This window comes from Heterocephalus glaber, unplaced genomic scaffold (assembly GCF_053883595.1).
Source record: "Heterocephalus glaber isolate CG9 unplaced genomic scaffold, H.glaber_assembly_v1.0 deba00001504, whole genome shotgun sequence".
NCBI lineage: Eukaryota > Metazoa > Chordata > Mammalia > Rodentia > Bathyergidae > Heterocephalus > Heterocephalus glaber.
The window spans coordinates 62,536,400-62,562,709 of NW_028258324.1; the positions used below are offsets into that span (position 1 = coordinate 62,536,400).

A 26,310-nucleotide genomic window follows, 5' to 3' on the forward strand; every position below is an offset into this window, starting at 1 on the left:
AGCTATTCATTTTACAGAAAAGAAGACAGACTCAGAGAAGTACGCTTGCCAAGATGGAAGCTGATGAGTTGCAGAGCAGAAACCAGATGTAGGTCTGTTTGATTCCATACAAATCCATGGGCATTTAGATTGCTCTGTGCCTGTGACATGAAGTTGACAGGCTTCTCTAGCAATGGAATAGCTCTTTCATATGATGAGACTGGGCCAGAGCCTGACATCCATCCCCAAAGGTGGTGTCATTCCCTTTGAATGACTTCAAAGAGATGGCCCTCTAGGTGATGAAGTACAGAAATGCCCCCTTACTCCAAGCTGAACTGCCTTTCAGATCATTAAATACAGAGTGCACCTTTGTGCAGGACACAGACTTTACAGCTACATAGAGAGGCCCTCTCTATGCCTGGGGAAGAGGTGGCTTAGTTTGATTCAAACCTGTCGCACATAGGCTATGAAATATAACCACACTCACGGGCAACCCACTTTCCATTGCCTTTCTGTCTCTCTTAGACAGAAGCTATCTTTTACTCAATAAATTTTTCCTACTCTTAAGCAAAAAAAGAAAGATAACGGCACTCTCTATACTTTCAACTGATTTCTGGTGCTAACTTCCCATTCAATTCACCTGCTTCTGCATCAATCCCTGCTGCCTGGAGTTCACTGTATTATATCACTCAGGGCCTTTGCTAACTTTAACAGAGCCCAGCCTCACTACTCATGGATGAGTTTAGTATCTTTACTGAAGATCTGGTTGTCACTGGGAGAAGTTCCATAGCAGGCTTAGCCTCTCCCTCTTCCTCCTCTCTGGCCACCAAACCTCCTCTCCCACCTTCCTAGCACAAGCAGGAAAGGACTTCTGCCATTGTCTTTAGAACATGTCTTTTGTCAGTGGTTTTGCAATTGGAAGAGGAAGTGAGTCTTTACTTTGCCTCTAAATTCAATAGAACAGATTTGTTTCTTCTAAATACAGTGTTTTCCTTGAGGTGAATTTCACTAATAAATAAAATGTTCTCCCTCCTATACTAGTTGAATTCAGGATCCTACACAAATGTAAGGCCCTCTGAGAAACATTGCATGAAAAATCATTATCAGCTAGTGACATGGTTTCCGTCAGTTGCTTCTTCCCTGTGATGGTTAAGCTTAATGGTAAATTTGATTGGCTTGGGAGCTACCTAGAGATTAGATACTTGTGGGTGTGTCTTGGGTCATGGAGGCATCTGTATCTAAGTGCTGGCCCCTATTCTTTGTCTCTGTTCTGTTTTGCTTCCCAGCTACCATTAACTGAGCAGCTTTGCTCTACCATGCCCCTCTGCCATGATGTTTCTGCTTTGAAAACAATTAAGAATGAACTGAATCCCCTGAAACCATGAGCCAAACTAAACCTCTCCTCCTTTAAGTTTTGGGTCTTGACTCTTGTGCCTTAGAGACATGAAAACTGACGAAAGCACTCCCAGCTTAGAACCAGGTGGGGCTATGATGGAACAGAGAGCAAAACTGACAGGTGGAAGATAGGAGAGAAGGAGTAGTGCTGGTGCAATAGGACAGAGGGCACAGAGGAGTATCTGGGGACCGTGATACTTGTTTTGGTGGGACCAGAACAGAGACCAAATCTCAGGTGTGGAGAGAAGTCAGGAACTGTCAAAAAAGAATCTGCCTACTTTACACTGAAGAATGGGAACAAAGAAGGGCAAGAGATCTTAGGAAATAGAAGGTTGTGTGAAAAGGAGAAGGATGGAATGGAAGAATGTTTTCTTTCTTCCTCATAATTATGAAGTGGTGCATTGGGCTGATTTTTTTCAGTAGACTGACATCACAAGTTTGATTTCTCAGGAAAGGATCCACAGTACCATGCTTTGGAGTACCATGTTGTCATTACCATGTATCACATGTTCGTGAGGTTTGGGGAACAAAGGACAATTTGGGTATCTTCTTCTCATGGGCCAATGTTCCATGAGCCAACTGCACATTTTGCTTGTGCTGCCCCTCTCCTTGTCATGCAGCTTGAATACACTTCCTTCTGTGAAGCATAGCAAAGCAGAGACATTCTTGAAGAGCTAGCTCATGTAGAAATGATGCCCTTTTGATTTTAGGAAACCTACATAAATATTGGAAAAAGTTCATTACCTGATGGGGGAAGAGGGAGCGGTTACCATTTTGCAATGACTGGGAAATCATACCAAGTGATATTTCAGCATTTCAACAGCTTGCTTCCAAAAGTAAGTACTGGAGACATGAAGTGTTTTGTTTTGCTTTTCACATTAGTGAGGCAAAATAGAAGAGAATAATGAGAGTGAGCATCACTGAAATTGTCTTAGAGGTACAGTGGTGCTCCTCAACCTTTTTGGAACCAGGGACTGGTTTTATGGAACGCGATTTTTTCACCAATGGGGTGGGTGGGGTTGGTTTCAGGATGATTGAAGTGCATTTTACATACCGTGCATTTTATTTCTATTCTTATTACACTGGATTCCTATAAGGAGCACACAACTTAGATCCCTCCCATGAGCAGTTCACAGTGGGATTTTTGCTCCTATGAGAATCTACTATTGCTGCTGATTGACAGGAGGTAATAGGAAAGCTGTAAAAGCAGATGAAGCTTCCTTCTCTTGCTTACCCACTGTCCACTCTCCTTCTGCTGTGCAGTCTGCTTTCTGGATGGGGACCCCTGAGGTAGAGGTTAAATACCCTAGAAGAGGCTCTGCTCTCACAGAAGGCACCTGGTCCTGCCTACACCTCCCTGGTCCTGCGTAGATACGTGGCTTTCCCTTCAGAGTTTGCATTATTTTGTCCCATCTCAATCTCCATCCTTCCTTCCTTCCCACCTAGAGAATGGTTTCAGGTATGCTGCCCACTTTGAGGATCAGCCTCTCTCTCTCTGAAAGCCACCAACTCATGTCAGGCTGAGCTGTATTCCCCTTCTATCTGGATTCATAAATTACAGCAGGAAGAACCAAAGGCCGCATGGTTTACTTTCAAAACCATTTGTTACCTTGTCCTCCCTGTGTCCTATTTTTAAAATAGTGCTGTGTGGGGCTGGGCTGTCAATGTGGAGGTGATAAATGGAGCACAGGCTGAGAGAAGCAACCATCTGTTAGCGGTGTCTTAAAAATTGTCACCTTACCAGTCAAGGACTGTAGATTCTACACCCCCAGAGATTTGAGAGAGCTCTTAGTGCAGTTCCACATTGTAGGGATGGGAAACGGAAATGGAGAGGTTAAGTCACTTGCCTGAGATATGCACAGCTGGTTGGGACACAGCTGAGAACAGAATCTTGTTTCTCAACTTCTGATTTTTGCTCTTTTCTCTGCCTGTGCTGCAACTATGGAGACAGTGTGTAGTAAAAGGCACGTTTATTCCTATGTTCTGTTGCTCTGTAGTTATTATTTTTAATTAGAGGTCACCTCACCTTGGAAAAATGGTCTGGAAAAAGCAATAGAGTTGTGATGGAGGGTCTAAAGTGAAAGTTCAATATCTAAGCATTAAATCCCTTATTTCCCTTTGCTGACATTAGGTCTAATGACATACCACCCAATGCTATATTAAATCAGTGCCCAGAAATGATTTTTCAAAATTTCTATGTTTATAAAGTTCTTCTCCCTAATCTTATTACAATCTTATTTTTCTCTTTAGATTCTGGTAAATGGAACCATTTTTGCAAGAATGTCTCCAGGGCAAAAATCAAGCCTTGTTGAAGAATTTCAGAAATTAAAGTAGGTGGTATGACGTGATAAGAGAATGCATTTGTTATCTATTGCCCAGTAACAAGTTTTGCCAATCCTTAGGGGCTTAGAATGACACCGTTTATTATTTCCCATTTCTGTGGGTCAGGAATCCAAGTGTAGCTCAACTAAGTCCCTGGCTCAGGGTCTCTCACAAGCTGTCCTCGGGGGTCAGCCAGGACCACAGTCATCTCAGTGCTTCATGAGGGATGGATCCAACACAAGCTTTACTCACATGTCGGATGCATTCAGTTTCTTGTGGGCAGTTGCACTAAGAGCCTCAGTTTCTCACTGGCTGTTGGAAGAAGTCGATGTCAGTGCCTTGACACATGGGCCCTTACATAAGAAAGCTCATAACATGGCAGCTGGCTTTCATAAGAGTGAGCTAGCAAGAAGAAGCAGGGAGGGAGGGAAACAGGCGGGGGGGGGGAGAGAATGCTGTTTTTCATATCTTAATCTCAGAAGTGACAAGTGACCTCCCACCAGTTTTCTGCCTTCTCTTCATTAGAGGCAAGACACTAGGTCCAGCCCACATGCAAGGGAGTGGACTTCACAATACCATGAGTACAATACTGGGAGGTGAAGACCACTGAGGTCAATTCGGAAGCTGTGTACCCCTGACGGAATTCATTTTGTGGCCCATAAAGCATATCTTAGAAGAAGATCTCCTGCTTAGATGTGGAGAAAAGAAATTGTGTGTGTGTGTTTGTGGGAAGGGGTTGTATAACTCAGAATGGGAAAAATGGGAAACTGTGCATTATACCCTGAAGTTACCAGTCTGGTTCGTTAGGAAGTGTGAGCAATGTCCAGCCCTCTTGGCAAGAAGTGAAATGGCACCTGGCATGGATTAGATCTGGAGACCAAAGTCAAGGGAATGTCCTTCCTTATCTCACTCAGAGCCACAGCTGACCAAGACACAGCAGAGTGAAACTATTCTTTAATAGTTTAATAGAGAAGAGATCCACTCATTATGTGCTGGGGGTTTTACAGTTTCTGGCCTGCAGATTTTAAAAACAAGTAAAGTGAAATTTTAGATAATGGCTGATAGGTGAAAGCAGGAGACTTTTACCATTGTATTTTGTTGTCCAAACATTCATAAGGAAAGTCTCAAATACTGCCTATTAACTCAAATAATGTTTCAGGTTAACTAACCTGCATCACTCACATGGCCATTGCGTGGTATTGGCTGAAGAAAGTAATTTACCTGTCTCAAATCTCTGAGAAATGTTGTCAACTTAAATGCTTAGTTCTGAAAAGCTATATTGGCCTAAAGCAAAATTAACTGAGGAAGACACATGCTTCCTCAGTAGGAGCTGTCTTCTTAATTTCCCTGCTTTCCTTTTTGTACTTTTACGGTGAACAATGTGCATAAGGGTTCCTGGATTCTTTCTCTGAGTAGAAGATGAAGGATTTCTGGTGTGATATAGAGGGCAGACATGCATTTTCTGCGCTTGTTGGGAGGCATGACAAGTCCATGCAAATATTGACAGGGTGATTTTCATCTATACTCATCTAACATTAGGTCAAATCATATGAACTTCCCCACATTTGAGCATTTTTGACCTATGAAAATTATCCTTTCTTATGTTCTGCTTAATAATAAGAATATGCTGTGAGAAATTTACTTTTTCACCTTGTTGATTTTATGGTTGTTTTAATAGCACATGTTTGCAGTACATATTTACATTTCTTTTGTGGAGCTGGCTCATATATACAACACATTTAAATTTGTTTCATGGTCTTCTTTCTCCTTCCCTCTCCCTCTCTCCATCTCCTTCCTATTTAAGAAAGGTCTACCTTTCTATTTCCTATTATGTGTCTTTTATTTTTCTCTTTATTGATAATTTGAGTTCCCAGTTCTATCTGTTTTTGTAAAGAAGCCCCTGAATCTTAGATCATGCTGCCTTCAACCAAGACCTGTAATGCATTGTTTACTTGTAATAGAAGACAGATTGTGTCTTGCATAAGAAATTCCTTTCCCCTGGTAGCATCTTTAATTGTTAGCCTTGTATTTATATCTTATTTGCATATGCATCTGTTATAAATGGGGAGCATATTATTTCATTGTCATTCTGAGATGCATCAAGAAGATATGTATATGTCTTTAGTTATACCTGTTAAACTATATCCCGAATGTTTCTCATCCTGGTGCCTGAACTGTAAGCTCTGCTGGGAAATGCTGTAATGGTGACGGCATACTCTTAAACTTGGCCTTCATGGATATAATTAAATAGGACTTCTTTTGGAGTGTGCAATGACTGTCTTTGCCAATGTCCTTGGCGATATCAGTGCCATTTCATTGTGATTGATTGAAACAATTTAAATAATGCAATGGCTTTTTTCCTTTGGGATTAGGTCTCTTCACACCATTTTTCTTCAGCCTGGTTCCACATGAGTTCAGGACACATATACATGCTCACACACACACACACACACACACACGTACACAAAGCACACACATACCGTGTCTAAGTTAATTATGATGGAAACGATCCCAATGGGCTATTCAGCTATGAATATTTTGTGTCCTTTCCTCTGCAGTTACTATGTGGGCATGTGCGGAGATGGAGCCAACGACTGCGGGGTGAGTAGGAATGACTTCTGCTCATATGCGCAGCTCAGTGTCCCTGTTAAGGACCCCAAAGTCTCCTGGGGCCTGTCTCTTCATCCTTGCATGAGCCACTACCTGACCTCTTTGCAGAGCATACCCACCTCTGCCTGAATATGAGCTAGAAGTGGAGAGAAGTAAGTGAGATGAATCAATATAGCTGTTTTAGGCAACCCCTGGAATTATAAAGGCAGGGGCAGCACCACTGAGTTTCCTGTATTTTAGACCCAGAAGGGGCTCAACATGATGAGGTGGTTTCAGTCTCTTGTATTTTCAATCAGGGAATAGAAAGAATTAAGATGTGTCATGCATCCGTGTACAGGTGCCAACTCCTCGCACTGAATGTCACTATTACGCCCTGCAAATGTGGACTTAAAAAAAGGAAATGAAGTCTCTGGGAGGGAGATGAAGTGTTTTTGCCTGAAGGCAAACAGGTGATAAAGTCTGCGTGAAGGAAAAGTTTGAAATAGATCATAAAATTTTGAACTATGTGTAAATTGTATCGGTCTCTACCAAATTTATACTCTGGGGGTAATTTTTTAAAATTAGCTTTACCAGAAACTCTTGCAGTCAGTGAAATCCTAGACTATTCAGTTATTACATACTATAGCACAACCATAATTGAATGATTCTCATAAGATTTCTTATACACAATAGAATAATACCTGTTTTCAATTCTGCATTCTAATGATATAGTTGAAGCAACAGTTTACTTTGAGGATTATATGCATAAGGAAATTTTTAGTAGCTAATTGAGAAGAAGTGAAGAAGTGGTAGAACACTTGCCTCACATAGGCAAGGCCCTTAGTTCAATCCCCAATACCACAAAAGAAAAAAACATTGAAAAGACTGGGAAGATCTGGGTATCTGTTTTACTTTTTCTTTTAAGTATTTTCTTGAAAGTCTTGTGGAAACTATGTTCATACTTAGAGATTTATCATAAGTTCTTCTGTGTGGTTTCACGAGAAGACACTAGAGCTAGTTGTGTCTGTTCCTTAAAACCTAGAATGAACACACATTATTGTTAATTATATGGATTTAGAACAAAGGTATCAAACACTAAAGAAGGCATAGTCTGCTTCCCAAAGAGTTCGTTGCTTGAAGGGAGAGAGAATCATGCACGAAGCTAATTCTGACATATGGTAGATGATCTTAAATTATGCAATATAAACCAGCCGTGGTACTAGGTAGTCTGTATTTTATTGAACTACATAAATGTAAAATCTCATTTTATGCCCACACAATTCTTATAGGATTTGGGCCTTTCTGGTCTGTCTACTGACTGGTCTGCTCTCGGTTTTAGTCTTGATGAGAAAGAAATTACCCGCTATGTCAGTGAAGCAACATGTACCCCGCTGAGTGTGTGAACGTGTCATCCGATCTCTGTCTCCAGTGGTGATGCTTTATGCCCCTTTCAGCAGTTAGCTGGTTAACTAGTGCAGGCAGAGTAGAGAAAGGTGGAGACTAGCTCTCTTTCTCCATTTGTTGTGAAAACATCCTGAACTGAGATGGTGAAGGTGCTCAGACAGTATTCATCCAAATTCGGTCATTTTTAAATAGGCTTTTGACATGTAACCCCTCCCCCCAGCTAATACACGTGTGGAATGCACACACACACACACATACACACACATACACACACACTACACACACCACTGTTCTACCTCAGGAGCACTGTTTAGTTTGTGCCTCTTTCTCTGCTGACTATGGTAGGGAAGAGAGACTAGTCCAGATGGAGTGGCAACATGAATAGAGACCCAGAGATGCATGGGTACCATGTTATAATTCTGGAATAGAAGAACAGCCTCATGGTGATTGAGCAGTTAGAGAGAGGCCAGAAAAGTCCTGGGTATGACATGGCTGGGTCGTTCCAGGCTTTGAAAATGGCTCATGCAGGCATCTCGCTGTCAGAGCAGGAAGCATCGGTCGCATCCCCCTTCACCTCCAAAACCGCCAACATCGAGTGTGTGCCTCATCTAATCAGGTAAGCTGCTTCTTCCCTTCCACCCCACGGGCAGTGGCTCATTGTCTGGCCTTGCAAACAGGTGGAATTCAGCTCTGACTTAGTCCTGAGCCATGCAGGTAAGTGCTGTTGGAGCACCAATGGTGGCGGAGATAAGCACTCCTGGTTGTAAAAACCACCAAAAAGTGACTTTCGCTGAGCCCCAAAGAATAGGTGGGTATGTCGTGAAGACAGTTGAAAGCTTGATTTAATATTTAAACCCTGGTTGCTTTTCTTCTCCTGTCCTTTCTTTCATATGCTGGGTGCTTCCTGGAATATTTCCTTGAGGAGTTTGGGATGGGCAAGAAAGCAGAACAGGACCATTTATTAGATAGCTTCCTCCAATATTGTAGGTTTCCAAGATGAAAACTAGCAAATGCCCAAAACTTTTATATAAACAATACTAAAACTGATTAGGGAAGGGGAAGGAAGTAAGAAGACTTTATTTTCCCACTATAGAATCCTCACTCCACTCTCATTTCTGATCTTAGCTCTATTAGTATCATATAGTTAGCAATAAAACATTAGGTTTTATATTTTGCTATCAATCTATTTCCTTGTAACACTATATATTCCCCCTGTAGCATTTGGCGGCAGCAGTGTGGTCTGTGGTCAGGAAGTCATTGCCAAATTTTGAGTATTTACAGAAAAAACAACCATGAAATTGTACAGCACATCCCTTGGAGCATTACCATGAACAGGTTCCTGGCAGGAACTCGTTAGTCCTGAAATTCCACACCCTGACTTCATATAAACCAGGCAGCTTGACTCACCCATCGGAACCATCAAAGGCCACTACCTCCCCCATGCCCAAGGCAGCTCCACTTCTCAACTCCACATCCCTTCTTCTAAGGCAGAGTTGGTCCTTAGTATCAGTCACTGAGGCTCAGAAGCTCAGAATGCCTTCTCTAACTCTTTCCTTTCCTTGACCTATCACCAAACAGGCATTATGCCTTACCGATTTTTCTTTCTACAATCTCTCCAAGCCATTTCCTTACCATCTTTATTGCATTAACCTTGCTTTGTGTCATGGTGACTACATAATGGTAAGGTTTTTTTGTATATCCTTTTATTGGTACATTTTAGGTGTACAATATAATGACATTCATCATTGGAGATATGCACCTTTACATAATCTCTTGGTTCTTATTTTTTCCCCTTCCCCTGCCCTCCCTTAAACCCCTCCATCCCTCCCTCTTTACAAAGACTTTGTTTCCTTTTTTTCATTTTCTCATATTAATTCCATTCCCTTCTTTCCTTTCCCCTACCCCTCCCCATAATGATAGTTTTGATAGTATGATTTCCATTATCAATGCAACTCATGGAGCTCTTTTTAAATGTTGTGCTTAGAAATATGGTGAATAAAAAATATACATATATATATATATATGTATCACAACACAGAGAATCTTATACTTGGTGCATGTTGAGAGATGTTCAATAAATTTCCTTAAAATAAATTAATGTCCAGAAAATACAATAAATGTTCCAGCTGTGGGGTATAAGAATGCGAGCCAAGATGATTAGGACTTACATGCACAGAACGGAGGTAGGAAGGAATTCCAGGCGGAGGAATGGAAATGGCACATTTGGAAATAGAGTTGTGACTGCAGAGGCAGCTGAGGGACCAGTTAGCCGAACCGAGCAGGACTTCTCAGGTGGGAGCTCTGGGGGTAGAGCTGGAGAGCCAGGAGTGGAAGCGTACCTAGGGAGTTGGACCTCCTGGAAGTGCCACCAACTACCTGCCTGACCTTTCCAAACTACAGAACTTCGCAGCTTCCTCCTGCACGTGGCCCAGTGCATTTATGAATGCAGTATTCTGTTTTAGAACACAAATCATGATATAAATTTCTCTAGTAGCAGATGGCTTAGTAAGACTTCAGGGCAGAGAGCCTTTGCTTTTATATTTCACAATATCAGAAAAATCAGATGTGATTCAGCTCTGTTAGACTCACTCTACCCTTTGTTCTCTTTGACCCCTGCTCATTTCTGACTGAGAAAACACTTCAGGGGAGCAAGGAGATACAGTTTAAGTGCATAGGTGCAGACTCACAGGTTTGAGGCGTGATTCACTTGTTGTGTGGTTCAAGTCCCAGAGGGCAAGGTAGCATCTTACTCATTACTGTAGTAGGCATCGTGCCTTGCACTGCGCTCCGTACGCCAGAGCATTGGAAGGATGTGTGTGATATGTGTTAATAAACATGTGAGCTGCTCAAAATTCACAATCATGAAAAGTAGCAGCCGTTTCGGAGGACCATGGAAGCACTCTTTATCTTTTTACTTAGAGTGGGACTTTTTTTCACTTTCCTTCTCTCCTTGGAATCTGGGTGTCCTTATTTCCTGGAGGTACACACCACTGCAGAAAACGGATGAAATCACAATGTTTATGTCAGACTTGGGAGAACGATACAGGCTTCACATGCTTGCTCTTCTCAGCTTGTCTCCTGTCCCATTCTCTGCGTTGAAAATAAATGGCAGCGCCTCACAGCCTGGTGGAAAACATCTGCTCCCTGGCCCATCTCCCAGCCCAACTCTCTCATCTTGCCTGAGGCGCAGTGGTCAGTAGTTTGGCTCTGTTTTCCTTCTCCTGTCCCTGTTTAGTTGACACAGAGTCAGAACAGAGCAGGTGTCCAACTCAGTGGGAACAAGGAATGCATCATGTGTGGGTCCCTCTCACATAGATTCATTTCTTCCCTGACAAAAGCAAGCTGCAGGACCTTCCAACATTGCTACCTCACACTGTCTCCCTCCTGGCCTGCCACCACCCACTACCCAACAGAGCGCAGTTAAGAGAGTAACAGCTCACGTGGAATTTTTTAAAATGGGGACTCTCCACTTTCAAGGCTGCAGTTCTTACTATATTCTTGATCTCTTGATCTCCACACCAGCTCAGATTATTGCCCTAGGTTTTCCCTAGAATACCAAGGCTTTCCAAGGCCAGCAAGATCTATTCCATCTCAAATATCAGAGTCGCACTCACACTTCCAACAAAGTGAGAGCACCATCCTTTAGTTTGGTGTCTCTAAGGGCCTCTGAAACATACACAGCAATTTCCAGGAAGCAGGTATTGTTAAGACACAAGGAGTCACAATCAAGTCAATGCTGGACTTTTTGCACTCTACCATAGTGTTGTACTGTGTTTATAAAATACATGGTGGTCTTCTTACTTCAAGGAAAGGATTATGCCTGGTTCATTTTGCATTCTCCATGACACTTAGTGTAATGCTGCTACCTCATAAGCCCTGCATAAAAGTGAATCAAGAATCAATAAGGGAGGTAATGACTGAAGAAGAGAATGAGTGAATGAGTCATTAAATATGTAACTGAGAGGATGAATCAATGATTAAGTGAATGTGTATCAATGGGCTATTAAAATCAAACTCCTTTGGAAATATAAGAGACTAAGAGATGTGTTCTGTACATAACCAGATTTATTTATTTATTTATTTATTTATTTATTTATTTATTTATTTTTTTTTCAAACAGAGAAGGCCGTGCTGCTCTAGTTTCATCATTTGGGGTGTTTAAATACTTGACCATGTATGGAATAATCCAATTTGTTGCAACGTCACTGCTCTATTGGGTAGGAAACAAAATCTTTTCTTTCCAGTTCTAATTATATTTATAGCCAAGGCTTATTTTGGGGGGTGTGGCTTTGATACAGGATTTCGTGTCTTATAATAAATGAGATTTCTTGAATTAGGTGCCTACGTGCTTGAGAACCTGGTATAAGGGTGCCTGAAGTGTAGCAGCAGGAATAAGTAGATGTGGATTTGTTTTCTAGGCTGTTATTTTTCTCTGGATAACCTGAGACTCTTGACCTCTCCAAGACTGTTTTCTTCCCCTGGAGTATAAAGAGAGCTTTTGAGTAGCCTAAATATAACTCAACAGGAAGTGAATCAGTCTCCAACTGTGGAATATTTGTGGTAAAAGACTGAGAAAAGGTTAAAAGGAAGAGATTTGATTTTGAAGGACTAGAATGTTAAAAAGTCCTATACTGGAGATTTACTCCTGAACCTACCCACTTAAACAGATAGACATATAGTTAGAAAAGGATTTCCAGTATTTTAATACTGAAAAAAACCTCTTAAAATTAAATGATAATAAACATTTAATTCCATACTTACCGATTCATTGCTAGGATGGAATTAATTCAAATACTAGAAAATAGTGACTCAATCACATTGTATCCAATGAGGTGCTAAGGATGTTAGCTTAGTCATTTTCTTCCTGAATAGTGGAGAAAAATAATAGTTGCCTTCTAACTACTTTAAAAGGAATGTTGGAAATGATAAAAATGCAACCATGACAGAAGCCACACTTACCTTTACCTTTGTTTCTTTTTCAGCAACTACAACTCTTTGGGAATTACCAGTATCTCATGCAAGATATAGCTATTACTTTGACGGTCTGTTTAACAAGTAAGCTCTTTGGCAAAGCAAAGTGTTCATATTTATCTGTGAAAGTCTACAGATGCACAAACTAGAGCTTCTGAGAAAATGGAACCCTAATGGCTGAAACTTCATTGCCTATGAAATTTTTGAAAGTGGTGTTGGGAGTGGGTTGAAGTTGGAAGTCTCCAGACTTTTTGGTAAAATATCCTGTTAGGAAATAGGTCTTAGCCTCAAAAACTTATCAACATATTTAGTGTATTCGGGACTCTTTGTAGTTTGTTTCTTGTACATAGTAAAATGAATAAGAAATCCAAACAGGGATTTTTTTAAACCCAAAGATCACTTTCCATTATTCAGCTATGCTTTGTATTGACGTAAAACTAGGTTTTTGCTGGGTCTTTGACACTTGAGAACAAATGCTAACATTTTATCCTAGTGGAATTCTCTCAAAAGCAAGGTGTGGCTTACAGCAACCGTTGCTCATTTCCTTCCTTTGAGATGACACTGATAAAGTATTTCTGATCAAGGAACTCGGGGCTTGATACTAACTCTTAATAAGTGAGAAAGGTGACTGCCTCAACAGAAAATAAAGAAAAAGAATGGTATTGTCATCTCCTTTCCTTTGTCCAGCAATGGAGTGCTATGAAAAATAACAGATAAAACATCAGGCATTGCAGGATATTAATAACCTTGAGAATTTCATGTAGCATCTTAAAACATGAAACTGGTACTGAAGTCATTTATTACATCAACCCATTCACAGAATTTACCAGTACCATAGATGTAAGTAGTTTCAATTTTGATTATTAGGGTTGAGATGTCTCTTCATAACCTATTAAATATTTTTTACATGATATTAATATTAACATGACTGGATAATTTTGAATCAATGATATTGCTTCTCTTATGACTGAATAATTTTAAATCAATGATATTGCTTCTATGATGTTTGATACTTTTAAGCAATTTGCATGAGTTATTTGTGAATGATGCAGAAAAGCAAAAGGAGCACTAGGAATTTTCAAGAACTAACCCGTAGTGGCTTGGGAGTGATGTCATGGTTCTCCTTCACCTTGTCCCGTCTCTGTGACCTTTGGCAAGTCACTTAAGAAATAAATAATTTCCTAATGTGAAACATTTTTGTAGAGTTCTGGAGATCAGAAAAAATGGTGTCCATGGGGTATAAATTACAGTGCAAGATACACTAAGCACTCCTAGCAAGCTGAATGACCTCACAGTACACCTCTCTTCTGTCTTCTTTTGAGAAGACTGGTTAGCTGTGTAGACACTTACAAGGTATCAGAATGGACTCAGGTAGACTGGTGTCATTAGATACCCAAAAACACGAACATCAGTTTTAGTCTTGCCTCAGAATTGCTTTATGACCTTGAGCGAGGGTTCTAAGCTTTTGTACACTGAATACCTTGATATTGTTAATGGAGTTGACCCCCCTGCAGAGTGACCTATTTGACTGTGGCCCATGGTGCCAGCCTGTTGACACTCATGCCCCCGGTCACACTTGAATCACAATCGTCATTCAGCAGGGGCTCAGTGAGTGCTGGGATAACTCAGAGAAGGGCTGTACCATCTCTAGGCCTTGGTTGGAGTAGGTCAGAAAGACAATGTTCCATTAGAACGACCTTATCCAGTTACTAGTCAGAAATCCTGTAGCTGGTTGCATAAGTGGGATGAACTCTGAGGAGATTGGAGAAGAAGAGAGTAGAAGCTGGAAATGGGGTTTTTGTTTGTTCTTTGCCCTCTGATTTCAAATACTCTGTTTTCCTACCCTGCAGGCTCAGTCATCCCAAAAGCAGATCGTTTTCTGGTCAATTCCAGGAATTAAAATTATCTCATCTTTAGATGTGAAAAGTCCCGGTATCATAAATTAATATTCCACATTTGTATTTAATTCAAAGCTTTCCATCCCCTAGATCAAGCCTGATCTATGGCTTGGAGCAAGAGTGGGAGAGGAAGGAAGTGCCGTCTGAGTTCCCTCGTGCACACGCTCTCCACCCCTGCTTCAGAGAATAAGAACAAGAAGAGAGTGTTTGCTACTTAAGTGAGGGACTGTGGTTCTCTCCCATCAGAGGCCCTATATGGCAGGTGTCTAACTCAGGTGCTTTGCAGGGCTCACTGGTGAGTCCTTCAGAATCTCCCCGTGGACGGGTCTAGACGAAGGCTTCCTGACATGCGTACTGCTCTTCTCTCTGACCCCTCAGGAATATTTTCTGCAGTTGTCTCCAGATGGAACATACCTTAAACACTAGCAGGTCACACTGCTGGACACATTCCTTCCAGGAAAGCTCTGGCCTGGCTAATTTCCTTGGCTTCTACTTGACCTACCAGACTGGAGTTGTGCAGCTTGTTTTTGTTCCCTGCTTCCTTTTCTCTCCCCATGATTTCACAGTACAGAAGGAGTGACAAAAGCAAATGCTCCTCCCACAACCATCTCCAATCTCTCCTACAGTGGTTCTTCGACTTCCCCTCATTGGGTTATGGCAATGCTGAGAAGCAAATAACAGTTCATACTACTCCTAACAATTCCTTTTAAAGAATCCCTTAATAACCTCTGTACTTTTCCCTTATAGAGTCAGTACATAGATAATTGGGATGGGGGAGTCATGTATATAGTTGAAGGATGAATACGGATCTCACTTATAAGGTATGGTGGGGTATCACGATCATCTCTCTTCATACTAAGTTGGCACTTAGAATTCATTGTCCTTAAATATGAGACTTGACAAAACTCTTCACCTAACAGGAAAAACACAACTCAACACCCTGTTGCACTGATGTTCTTCCTCCATTCTGTGTTAGACATATACGTGCCCGGTGCATAGCAAAGCTGATGACTCAAGTTGGAGTTTAGGGAGGGACTTACATAGATGAAAGAGTGACACACAAGCTCATATTACTCAAGGGCAGAAAATACCAGATGCTTTGGAAATTCTGAGGAAAGAGAGATTGCTTCTGATAATCTTGAATGAGGAGGACCTAGCAATGAAGAAAGGGGAGAGAAATAGAGGTGACTTCATGGAAGAGTAGTATTCCCACTTACATAGGAAAGATGAATAGATCTCAAAATCTTTTCCTCAAAGGGCATTTCAAGGAAAAGGAAGCAGCATGAGCAAGGGTTGATGCATATAAGGTACGCATTTTTCAATTCGACCACATTCTAGGATATGTGAAAAGAAGCAGCAGGAGATAAGATTTGAAAAGGTGACCTGGGCCAGATCACAGAGTCTTGACTGCCAGGCTGAGATCTGTGCACATTTGTCTGCAGCCCTTGGGAATCACTGGCAATTAGATGTGATCACTGTCACACGACTCTCATCAAAGCTCCCCACTTTTTCAGGTAAAGGCTCAGTACTTGGAAAAGACAGTACTATCACATACTAAATTAATTTACTTATAAATACATACCTTGCCTGTTCCCGCAGATTTGAAGGCAGAAGGCAGCTAAAGAGATATAATACTTTAAGGAGAAAAATCAAGAAGAAAAACAAAATGAAGTCAGGAGGAAAGTCAATTAATTAGGAAAATGCATGTCCTGAAGTTCAATGTGACCCTAATCTGAGTAGCTGCCATCTTGAAGTTTTGTGCTAATGTCTCTGCTCTTTCATAAGAGTCACTTGAGCTAGATCAAGAAAGTAAAGGAGGAAAGCAATTACAAATATAATTGTCAAAAAAGAAAACCTGAGAATAGAAATGCTAAAGCACCTGGGCCTCAGGAAGAGTAGGGCACTAATGACCACAAAACTAGATCCCTTTCTTTATTTGCAAACAACCATCTTCACCCTCTCTTTTCTTTCTTCTCCATTCCTATAGTTTCAATCTGAGTTCTACTCATTCATCTTACAAATGTCCCCCCCCCCCCGACCCTACAGTGACACTGGATTGAGTCTCCATAGCCTTTCTGCTTGTCTTCCCATAGTTAATGAACTCAACCTCTCATTGTTCCATTTGCCAATGTTTGAGAGAGATAATTCATTGACTTAAATTGGGTGTAATGCCTACCTTTAGGCCATGATTTTTATGAATGAAGGAAGATTTGTATAATTCAACTTCATTTAGACCAAATACTCCAACACTTGGGAGGAGACAGTATCCAGAGAAGTAGGTGTGAGAGGAAATTTCCTGCTTACATAGATACATCTCTTTCTCAAATCCCATCAGTGCTTCCCTGAGCCCTCACCTTTTCCTGGCTGTGAATCCCCTAAAGAATCCGATGGAAGATATAGATCTTTTCACTTTGGAAGTCCCAGGCCACACACTCAGAATTTTGCATTTAGTTTTGGTGGGTTTATGGGCCCCTTGATGTTTGACTTACATGATTTGCAAGGTGCATACTATAAAGTAAATCATTCCTCCCAGGTAGCAGGCCCTCTGCTAGGTTTAGTGAGGGTCAGAAAGTGGAATGAGTCAAGGTTTCTTTCCCTTAGGAAGCTCACAGTCTGCTGAATGCATATGTAAATAACCAGACTGAATGCAAGACACCCCGCACTATAGCAGAAATAAGAATAATGTGCTATGGGGACTCAGAAGAGGGAATGATTGATTCAGAAGTTCTTCTGGCTACTGATAAATAGAGGTGCTATCCACACTGGTATTTGGGGGCTCCTCATTGCATTCTTCTCAGTGGAGGAAACCCATTGGGGTGCAGAATGCTGTAGAGCAAACACCATGGGGCTTTACAATCAGGCAGACTTGAGTCAATGCCAGAGGCTCCTGCAGTAAGTCTCTAGTCCCCACCTGCCCAGTGGGTGATGCAGGCCTGAGAAAAAAATACACTAAGAGACAGAACTAGGAGAGAGAAAGCGGGGTGCCAGGACGACCAATACTGGTGCACCCGACAAAGGCGGTGGCTGGTCCCAGGCACTGACTTTTATTGGCAATCAACTGGGGTAAAGGTGACCTGTGGTTTCTATGGCGATTAATGTAAACAAGGCTCATAAAGGACAAGACAAAGCATTCTCAAATTAGGAAGAGAATAGACAAAATATATGGTAGTAATGAAAACATTGTCCTTCTAGTCTGAAGGTTTTAGTTGTAGGAATGGAATTTGGGTTCAAGTTACTCTGACCTTGGCGCATAGGCTTCGGCCAGACTCACTTCTCTGAACAAGCCAGTTGTGGGGTTAACTCTTCTTAGCCTGTTTTGGGAATAATCAACATTATGGTCCCCTCCAAGTTAACATCATTATTCTGTCAGTTACTGAGGGTCTTCAGGCAAGGGACTCCACTTCTCAGAACCTCAGTTTCTTCTTTTGTACAATGTACCTTTTCTCCATTGCTTTTTAAGGAAATGCAGATAACATTCATGAAACACTTGGCACACGGTCTAGAACCTAATAGGGGTCCTAAGATGGTAATTATTTTTATTTTCACTTATGATTGTAAATACAGATTCTCTGTTAGAATTACTGGAAGTCTATAATGTGGAAAAAGCCAAAGTACTCTGTGTAAGGATATCAACTAGCTACCGCCCCATACTGTTGCATAGCAACACACCCCCTGAACTCAGCAGCTTATACCACCAAGCAGTTCTTCTCCCCTCCATGGGCCTGCAAGTTGACTGGCATTCAGCTGATCTAGGTTGCTCAGCTAAGCCACCCTACGTGGGGATGTAGATCATGCGATCTTGGGCAAGCTATGGGGTTTGTTTTGGGTCTGTTCTACATCTTTCCTTCCAGGGCCAGGGTGAATAGGCAGACAGGATGTACTCTTACTGAGAATCATAGAGAGCAAGGCAAGGGATGCAGGAATGCTACCCAATGTTAATAACCACCGTTAATATCTCTTTGGCCAGGATCACATAGTGAAGCCCAAACAACTCTAGCTCATGAAGCCAACAATTCAATCTAACACAGTTCTTGTATAAAAACAAACAAAACAGAAGGGCAGAAACTACAAAGTGAGCATGTGTGAGAAAGGAGACCAAAGCAGCAGAGGCCCGAGCTGTGATTATACCCTTGTCCGGGACTCACTGCTCCTTCCGGAGCCCTCAGACACACTGGCTTTGGATGCCGGAGTGGAGAGAGAACTCTGAGCACTGCAGCCCCTGCCTTGTGTGACCCAGGAGTACGGTCTCTTTGCACTCTCTTCAGCACTGACCACCGTCCACATCGTGAGCCCTTTCTTTGGGCCCAACCCAACCCAATGACTTCTGACACCATCTACCAAGAGTTAGGCCAAACACCACACACCAAGGACACAGCCTCTACAAAACTGCCTTCATTTTAGACATTATCCTTAAGTTTTGGGGTCCCTGTGTCACCTGCAAGTCTGACTAACTGGCTCCAAATTTAGGGATTCCCACTACTCCAAAGGTTCAATAATTTGCTACAATTCATGGAACTCAAAGAAGTGCTATACTTATGATTACAGTTTTGTTTTGAGCAAGAGGCTATAAATCAGAGCCAGTTAAAGGGAGAGACACTTGAAGTAAATTCTGGAGGGGCCCGATGTGACTTCTGTTGTCCTTTCCCTGTGGAGTCAGGATGCCTCACTGTCTTGACACACGGATACATGACAAAGTGCAGAGTCCTGCCAACCATGGAGGGAAACTGAGCTCCAGAGTCTACAGTTTTTACTGAGATTTCCTTATGCAAACAAGACTGATCGAACTGTTGGCCACAGGTTAAGTTAATCTCCACATTCCAATTCTCTTGGAGGTCAGGCTGAGACATGACTCAAAAGCTCAACCTTCCAATCACACAGTTGGCCTCTGGGGGTACGGACAGCCCCATTCCTGAGTAATATTGTTAATACAAATTCTTTTCAGATCCACCGTCATTCATCTTGGCATAAACTGTCAGGGACCGCCGTAAGAAAGAAAGAACAATACTCTTGTCACTCAGGAAATGTCAGGGCATTAGAAGAAGCATCACAGGAACTGGGAACAAAGTTCATTATTACACAATCTATCTGTGTCTTCAAATTCTTTGAAGGAAGAGGCAACGATCTTTTTACTCCGAGACTCCACATCCTCTAGCCCAGCACCTTGCTGAAAAAAACACTGATTAGACTGGAAACAGTAAAGTCATAGTGGTTGAGCTTTGGAATAAATGAATTGGAAAGGCTTTTGGATCCCATGTAAACCTTTCAACAAATTTGTTTTATACATAAAAAATGAAGACCCAGAGAGTTTACATGATTAGCCTAGCTTACACATTGAACAAAAGCAAGACCTACTTTAGAGTTTATTACCCCAAACTGGATACCAGCTCCCCACCACCCTTCCCCTACATGCATGAACACAAACCTAAGCATTCACATCCCACTTTCCCATTTATGTCAGAGAAATCAGAGGTAAACTGTGAAAAGGGGAGAGGTGGCAGGTAGGGAGACAAGAACTGAAACGTGACTATTTGATGTGCGTCTTTAAATGTGATGTTTCTAATTCTAACCTCTTTGTGCTCCTTTCTTGCTCTGTCCTGAGAAGTTACATTTTTACTTTTGCCCTCTTGCTAGAATATGTAGGATAGTTTTCCTTTCTGAAATTGATGGGATAATTCTCCAGCAATATTGCCCCTTGGTTCAAACATGTTCTAAAATGTTTATGCTAGAATATGTAGGATTATTCATCTTTTGAAAGTTGCTTTTTAATTGGCCATTTCAATCCCTTTCAATTAAAATTGAAAAGTAAATCCTAAAATCAAAAGTATAATATATTTTCACACTGTTAAAAGAAGTAAGATGTTTTAGTTTTTCCCCCTAACAACAGAATGTATACTGGCAGTCCCCCATTTACATCCAAATCCAGGAAGGAACACACCTCTAGCAGCTATCACAATTTCTGCCAGACTGCAAGGAGCAGAGAATGCTGGTTGAATGACTAATCAAATTCTTCCTATGCATTTCCCAGCATAGGAAGACAGGTCTACCTAGGTGCCTGCCTGTTCATCTCATCCTAACTCTGCATTCCCTCAACACTGTGAGGTAACGTGAGTGCTTTTTATGCCATTTCAGGGATCATCTTCCTCTTTTACACACCATCCTTGGTCATCTGGTTAGAGACAAAGTATTTGGACCAGGTGATGTGGTAAATATATATTAATTGCAGGGCTTTGTAGCCCATTACTTTTCATTTCTGAAGGAGAAGCTATAGGATGGAAGAGACAAAGTTGTTAGAATCGGATATGCAACTAAGTAATGTGCTTATGTAGCCATCAATGATCACTTCATGTTTGCTCAGTCTGTATCCTAAGGCAAGACTCAAGTAAGACTTAAATACAGTAATACGCGCCTCAGTCTTCTATTCTGAACAATGAAATGCTAAAGGGCAAAATGCATTTGTCTTTCAGTGAGTTCAACTGATGCCTACCCACAGCTGGCTCCCTATCGACCCGCAGGGGAGCTCCTTTCACCCCCTTTGCTGCTTTCCATCTTCCTCAATTCCTGTTTCACCTGCATCGTGCAGGTGTGCGCCTTTCTCTATGTGAAGCAGCAGCCTTGGTATTGTGAGGTCTACCTGTACAGGTGAGTTCATTTTCATAGTTTTCCTTTCTGAAATTGATAAGGTAGTTCTCCAGCAATACTGCCCAACTTGGTTCGAACTTGTTCTAAAATGTTTATTAACAAAAATTGTATCTTCACACTGCAAAACATTAATGATAAAGCAGAACGCATTGGGTAGAGTGCTGGGATGAGCCATGTGGAATAGGTAGGAGGAGATCTGTCTCACTGTTGATGTGCAGATCTAACAGCTGTGTGAATGTTGTCATTATATAGACCATGAGTTGGTAGTCATTTCTGGTAGAAAGCAAGACAGTGTATGTCTTAGGTTTTCTGAGCTGCATGATCTCTGATGCAACTCGTCAACAGTGTGAAAAGGACCCATAGACAACATGTAAATAAGTATCTTTATGTTCCAATAAAACTGTATTTACAAAAACAGGTAGGAGTTGGATTTGACCTGTAGATTTTACCATTTACTAGACCCTGGTAAAGACATACAAAAAAGAGTCATTGCTTAGATTATTTGGAGTTTTTCAAATGAGTGTTAAAATTAAAATATTAGTGGATGATCATTGTTCTGACTGAATTAAAACACTAATCTCAGGACAAGTATTTTTTACCTCCAGGGCTTTAATTTCCTTAACGATAAATCAGAGATAAAATGAAGAAAACTATGTGATAAATTCTCAAACTTTATTTTTTTCTGGGGAAGCCACCCTGACTCCAAAAGAAAAGGCAAGAAAAGAGCTGCTGCTTTTGAAATAGGGGATGCATAAATTCCCCTCATGCCACTGACATCCTCAAAGCCTAAGAACTGGGAGGAATAAATGAAACCCAGGCTGAAAAGAATGGATTGATGTCTAAGATTGTCATTTAGATCACAAATCCAGTAGTTCAAGTATTGCTTGGAATGTAGAATCCCATTTAGTTTCAAAACCAGCTTTCTCCCCACATTGCAGTGCATATGTTCAAAGAAAGCCTATTCTGACTGAAAAATAGGAGACAAGGTCATGTAGCCCAAGGGGATGGACAGGAAACCAGGGCAGTCCTGCTCTGTCCCTAAGTTGCTGCATAATACTAGCCCTAAACTTATCCGCCATACAAGCAGATAGAACTAGCAACTTTTTGTTGCTAAACTCTGTCATTGAGGGCATCTCTGTCCATCTTTCTGCAAGGATGTGACTACTGATTGCTGGTTTCATTAATCCATTTAGCAAACATTAACTGAAGCACTGTAGGAAAGCACATCTGGCACCTAAGGAGCCCAGGATAATAAGAATTAAATCTTGCATTTGGATTCTCAATTGGAAAATGAATCTGATCCATATACCATCCTAATTAATTACTAAATTTCAAGCAAGAAACCTATGAAGATTTTAAGCATGAAAATTAGGTTTGTATTGTAGGTTTCATCATAAAAAAAAGTACATTGCAAATAGATTAATCAGGCCTGGGAAAGCCCAGTTCTTAAAAAAGTATTTTTCTGAGTAACTGTTATGTGATCCCATTGTGTAAAGTACCACAATGTACATTTAAGTCAAACAAAAATAACAACAAAAATCAAAAGAAAAATCTCATACTCAACTTGCATCTCACAGGTGGGAAATAAGTCAAGAAAATAATTGCAAAACAATGAGCCACAGAAGGCAGAATGAGGCCCATTAGATTCACTTCCCAGAAAAAGCAATTTTAATATGGTGCAGTTTGAAGGATAACTATTACTTCAATTAATGGAAATAGCATGTCTACCTCAACAAATCTGCAAATTGTGGTATTTTAGGAACAGAGAATAATCCCGTATATCAGGAGTGTAAGGGAGCATGAGAAGAGTGACAAAAGACCAGAAAGGTAGATTAAGACTGGAACTGAAGGCCTTCTAGGTCATCTGATAAATTGGAGCTTAACTTATATATCTTACAGGGTGTGTAGAAAGATTTTCCTAAATAAGGAGAAAGGATTAGAGTGCAGACTCAAACTCAGCACACAAGTTAGGCTTACCTTAGTGATGAAAGAAAACACACACACACACACACAAAGACACACACGAAGACATACACACAATTTCAATTCACATGGTAGATTTACTCTGAATTGAAAAGAATTCCAGAGAATATTCTCATCCAAGCCCTTTCACGATAGATTACTTGCTGTAAATGAAGTGGCAAAGAACAATCTTGACTTCCTCTGAATTTCATTTCTGCTTCATCATTCCAAGACGTGAACAAAATATGTCTCAGTCATCACCAACTGGAACAAGTGGAAAGCTGAAGCCCCATAGTAGTGATTCAACTTTTTTCCCCCATCATGGATAAAAATTGAATTTAAAACATCTTATAAATACCGGCAATTCTTTTGTAGTGAGTGCTTTCTGACCAACCAAAGTAATTTCTCGACTGATGTGAGTTTGGGAAGAAACTGGACTGGAAATGCTACTCTGGTTCCTGGCTCCATTTTAAGTTTCGAGGGCACTACACTGTGGCCCATCACTACCATCAACTGCATCACGATAGCATTTATCTTTTCTAAGGGCAAGCCTTTTCGAAAAGCCATCTATACCAACTGTAAGTATATGAAGATTGTTTTCTTTTAAAATATTTTTTTTGTTCCTCCCATCCCAGAACTGCAACTCCCCTGTGAAGCAAGAAACAGTTGCATTACTCCAGCGAAATTATGGAATGAAACGGTCACCAGTATTAGAATCCAAGAGCAGAAACTTGGCTATTTTTAATAAGTACCGACATTATATTCTTCAGTCACATGAATCCTGAACTATTGAGTCACCAAGATCCATTTTAAACACAAACGTATATTTTATAAAATGCTTTTAATCAGTCCAATGACAAATGATTCTCTTTGTAATGTCATGACATCGAGAAAGTTACCTTAACCCTTCTGAGCCCTTATTTCCTCCTATGCAGACCAGGAGTGTCGCAGAACATGGAGAAGTAAATGAGGCATTTTATGGTAAGGGCCTGTAGATAGGGGATCTGGCACTTACAATGTGCGTTCAAGAATTCTTGTTTACGTTGGAGTATATTCATTTTAGTGAAGTGAGAACAAAAGCAAGCAACAACAGAATACAAAACTAAACCAAAACCTCTATGAAACATCTACCAAGACCTTTAGGCAGGAAGCTGGAAAATGTGTCCCATTGCAAAAGACAGGGGCAATTTTGAGAGTGAAGGCAGACACCATTACTGACTATACCAGGCTTTGGCAAGAAATGTTGGGCGAAGTAGGATGTGGTCACTCTGTCTACCATGCAGTTGGCTCCAGTATTTCAGGATTCTTAACAATGCCGTGAAAAAGTTGCTTATATAAATCATGTCCACACAATCTCTGATTTCCATAGAGTAACTAAGGTCAATTCAGTGCAAGCATATGCATCTGTTACAGCTTTTGGTTCACAATTGACATTTCATCCAGAAACTTCATACCAACTGTCACTTCTATCAGTTCTTTTTGAGAGGCTTTGCTTCATAACAACATATCACAAATAAGATATAAAAAGTACTATACTAATGCAGGTGTGGTGGGAGATGACTGTATTCTCAGCTTCTTGGGAAGCTGAAATAGGAGGATCACAAGTTCAAGCCCAGCCTAGGTAGCTTAGCAAGACTCTGTCTCAAAAATAAAATAAATAAATAAAAAAAAATAAACAAATTAGTAAAAATAAAAGGTCTGGGGATGTAGCTATGCAGTGAATGCACCTGGCTTAGATCAATCATCAATTAATCAAATAAAGAAATTTTTTGCTGATCTGATAAGACTTTTAAAAAATGATATCTTTTAAAGCTTTTATTTGTGTTTTTTGATTTTCATTTTCAGTGAGGATAAGCCTATTTTCATATTATTTGTCCTTTTGTGAATTATCCATGTGTATTTTTAAATTTATTTTTATTTGATCACTTATTTTCCTTATTTATATGACTTGTTTATTATTCCTTTATGTTTTTTTCTTTGTCCTTATGCACAGAAAATTTTTTCTAATTACAAAATAGAATAGATTATTGCTTATTTAGTTCTAAATTTTTATTTTAATGCCTTTAAAAATAGCTCATGGTATAGTTTATGGTAGGGGTCAAATTGTTTTATCAACCTGTTTTTCCAGGAGATATGTTTTAGCTGTTGAGTATTTAACATTCCTTTCATTCATTCATTCCTCAATTGAGCATAATATTGATACAGGAGAAATATAACTCCCAACGTGCTAGGTGTCAGATATGTTGAGTTCATATCCTCTGAAATCAAAGAATGAATTCCAAGGAATAAAGGAGATTAAGAGTAAGAAAGATGTACGGAGAGCTAGCTCCTGAGAGGCAGGAGAGGTCCAGAAAGTGGGTTTCCCCAGAGGCCATTTCTCCAAGAATGCTTTATAGAGCAAAATCACGAGATGGGTACAATTTAGGGCAAACTATAATCAACCAATAAGATTACACGTATAGCTGCTTAGCTAGTATTGAGCCAATAGGGAAGCAGGCCATGTAGCGAGGGTATATGGAAAGAACAAAGGCATTTTTAGGAAGGGATAGGTCTGGATACTCTGGTCAGCCAGCTGGGTGACTGATGTCCATTTGAACTTTACTGGACGGGGTGATACCACTTACGGTATAATCTCAAGCTATTGCTTATCCCTCGGACAGGCATGTAGGCCTGGTCATTCCATCTTTATCTTGAAGCCTGGCCTTCAACAGATGTGCCTCCAGGTACAGTTGTGATGTGTTCTCATCTTCTGCACTGACTTTTAAGGACCTATTCCTGTCTGACTGCTCTTAATTTATCTAACTTAGCTATGTACAATTATATCAGTTTAATCATGCCTATATTCATATATAATTGTGGTTTTCTTATAATGTACATTATAAAGCTTATATGTTACATTCATATATGTTATGCATTTATATATCATTGATATGCTAGCCTAGTCTTGATCTACCACTGTAGTTAAACAAATTACAGTCTTATAAGTTTTTATTTAATGATTAGCAAGACTGTGTACTCTCATTTCTCTTCATTTTTCTGAATTTCTTACTTTTCTTTTCTGCAATTTTTTTCCCCCGGATAAATACTAAAATAAAATTTCAGACTTTTAAAAAGGTCCTTTGAGATTTTGGTACATTGAGAAGAATTCATA

General features: G+C 40.5%; 1 protein-coding gene across 7 annotated transcripts in view; it reads left to right on the forward strand.

The window, feature by feature from the left end:
- Atp13a5 (ATPase 13A5) overlaps positions 1-26,310 on the forward strand; it is a 103,016-nt gene that overhangs the window by 67,645 nt on the left and 9,061 nt on the right. For all 7 annotated transcript variants that reach the window (XM_087186695.1, XM_087186698.1, XM_087186697.1 and 4 more), the window contains exons 20-27: positions 2,085-2,210; positions 3,625-3,704; positions 6,255-6,297; positions 8,196-8,305; positions 11,810-11,906; positions 12,672-12,744; positions 21,023-21,197; positions 23,535-23,737. In XM_087186695.1, coding sequence (XP_087042821.1) covers positions 2,085-2,210; positions 3,625-3,704; positions 6,255-6,297; positions 8,196-8,305; positions 11,810-11,906; positions 12,672-12,744; positions 21,023-21,197; positions 23,535-23,737 — 907 coding nt within the window. The remainder of the gene's footprint in view (positions 1-2,084; positions 2,211-3,624; positions 3,705-6,254; positions 6,298-8,195; positions 8,306-11,809; positions 11,907-12,671; positions 12,745-21,022; positions 21,198-23,534; positions 23,738-26,310) is intronic.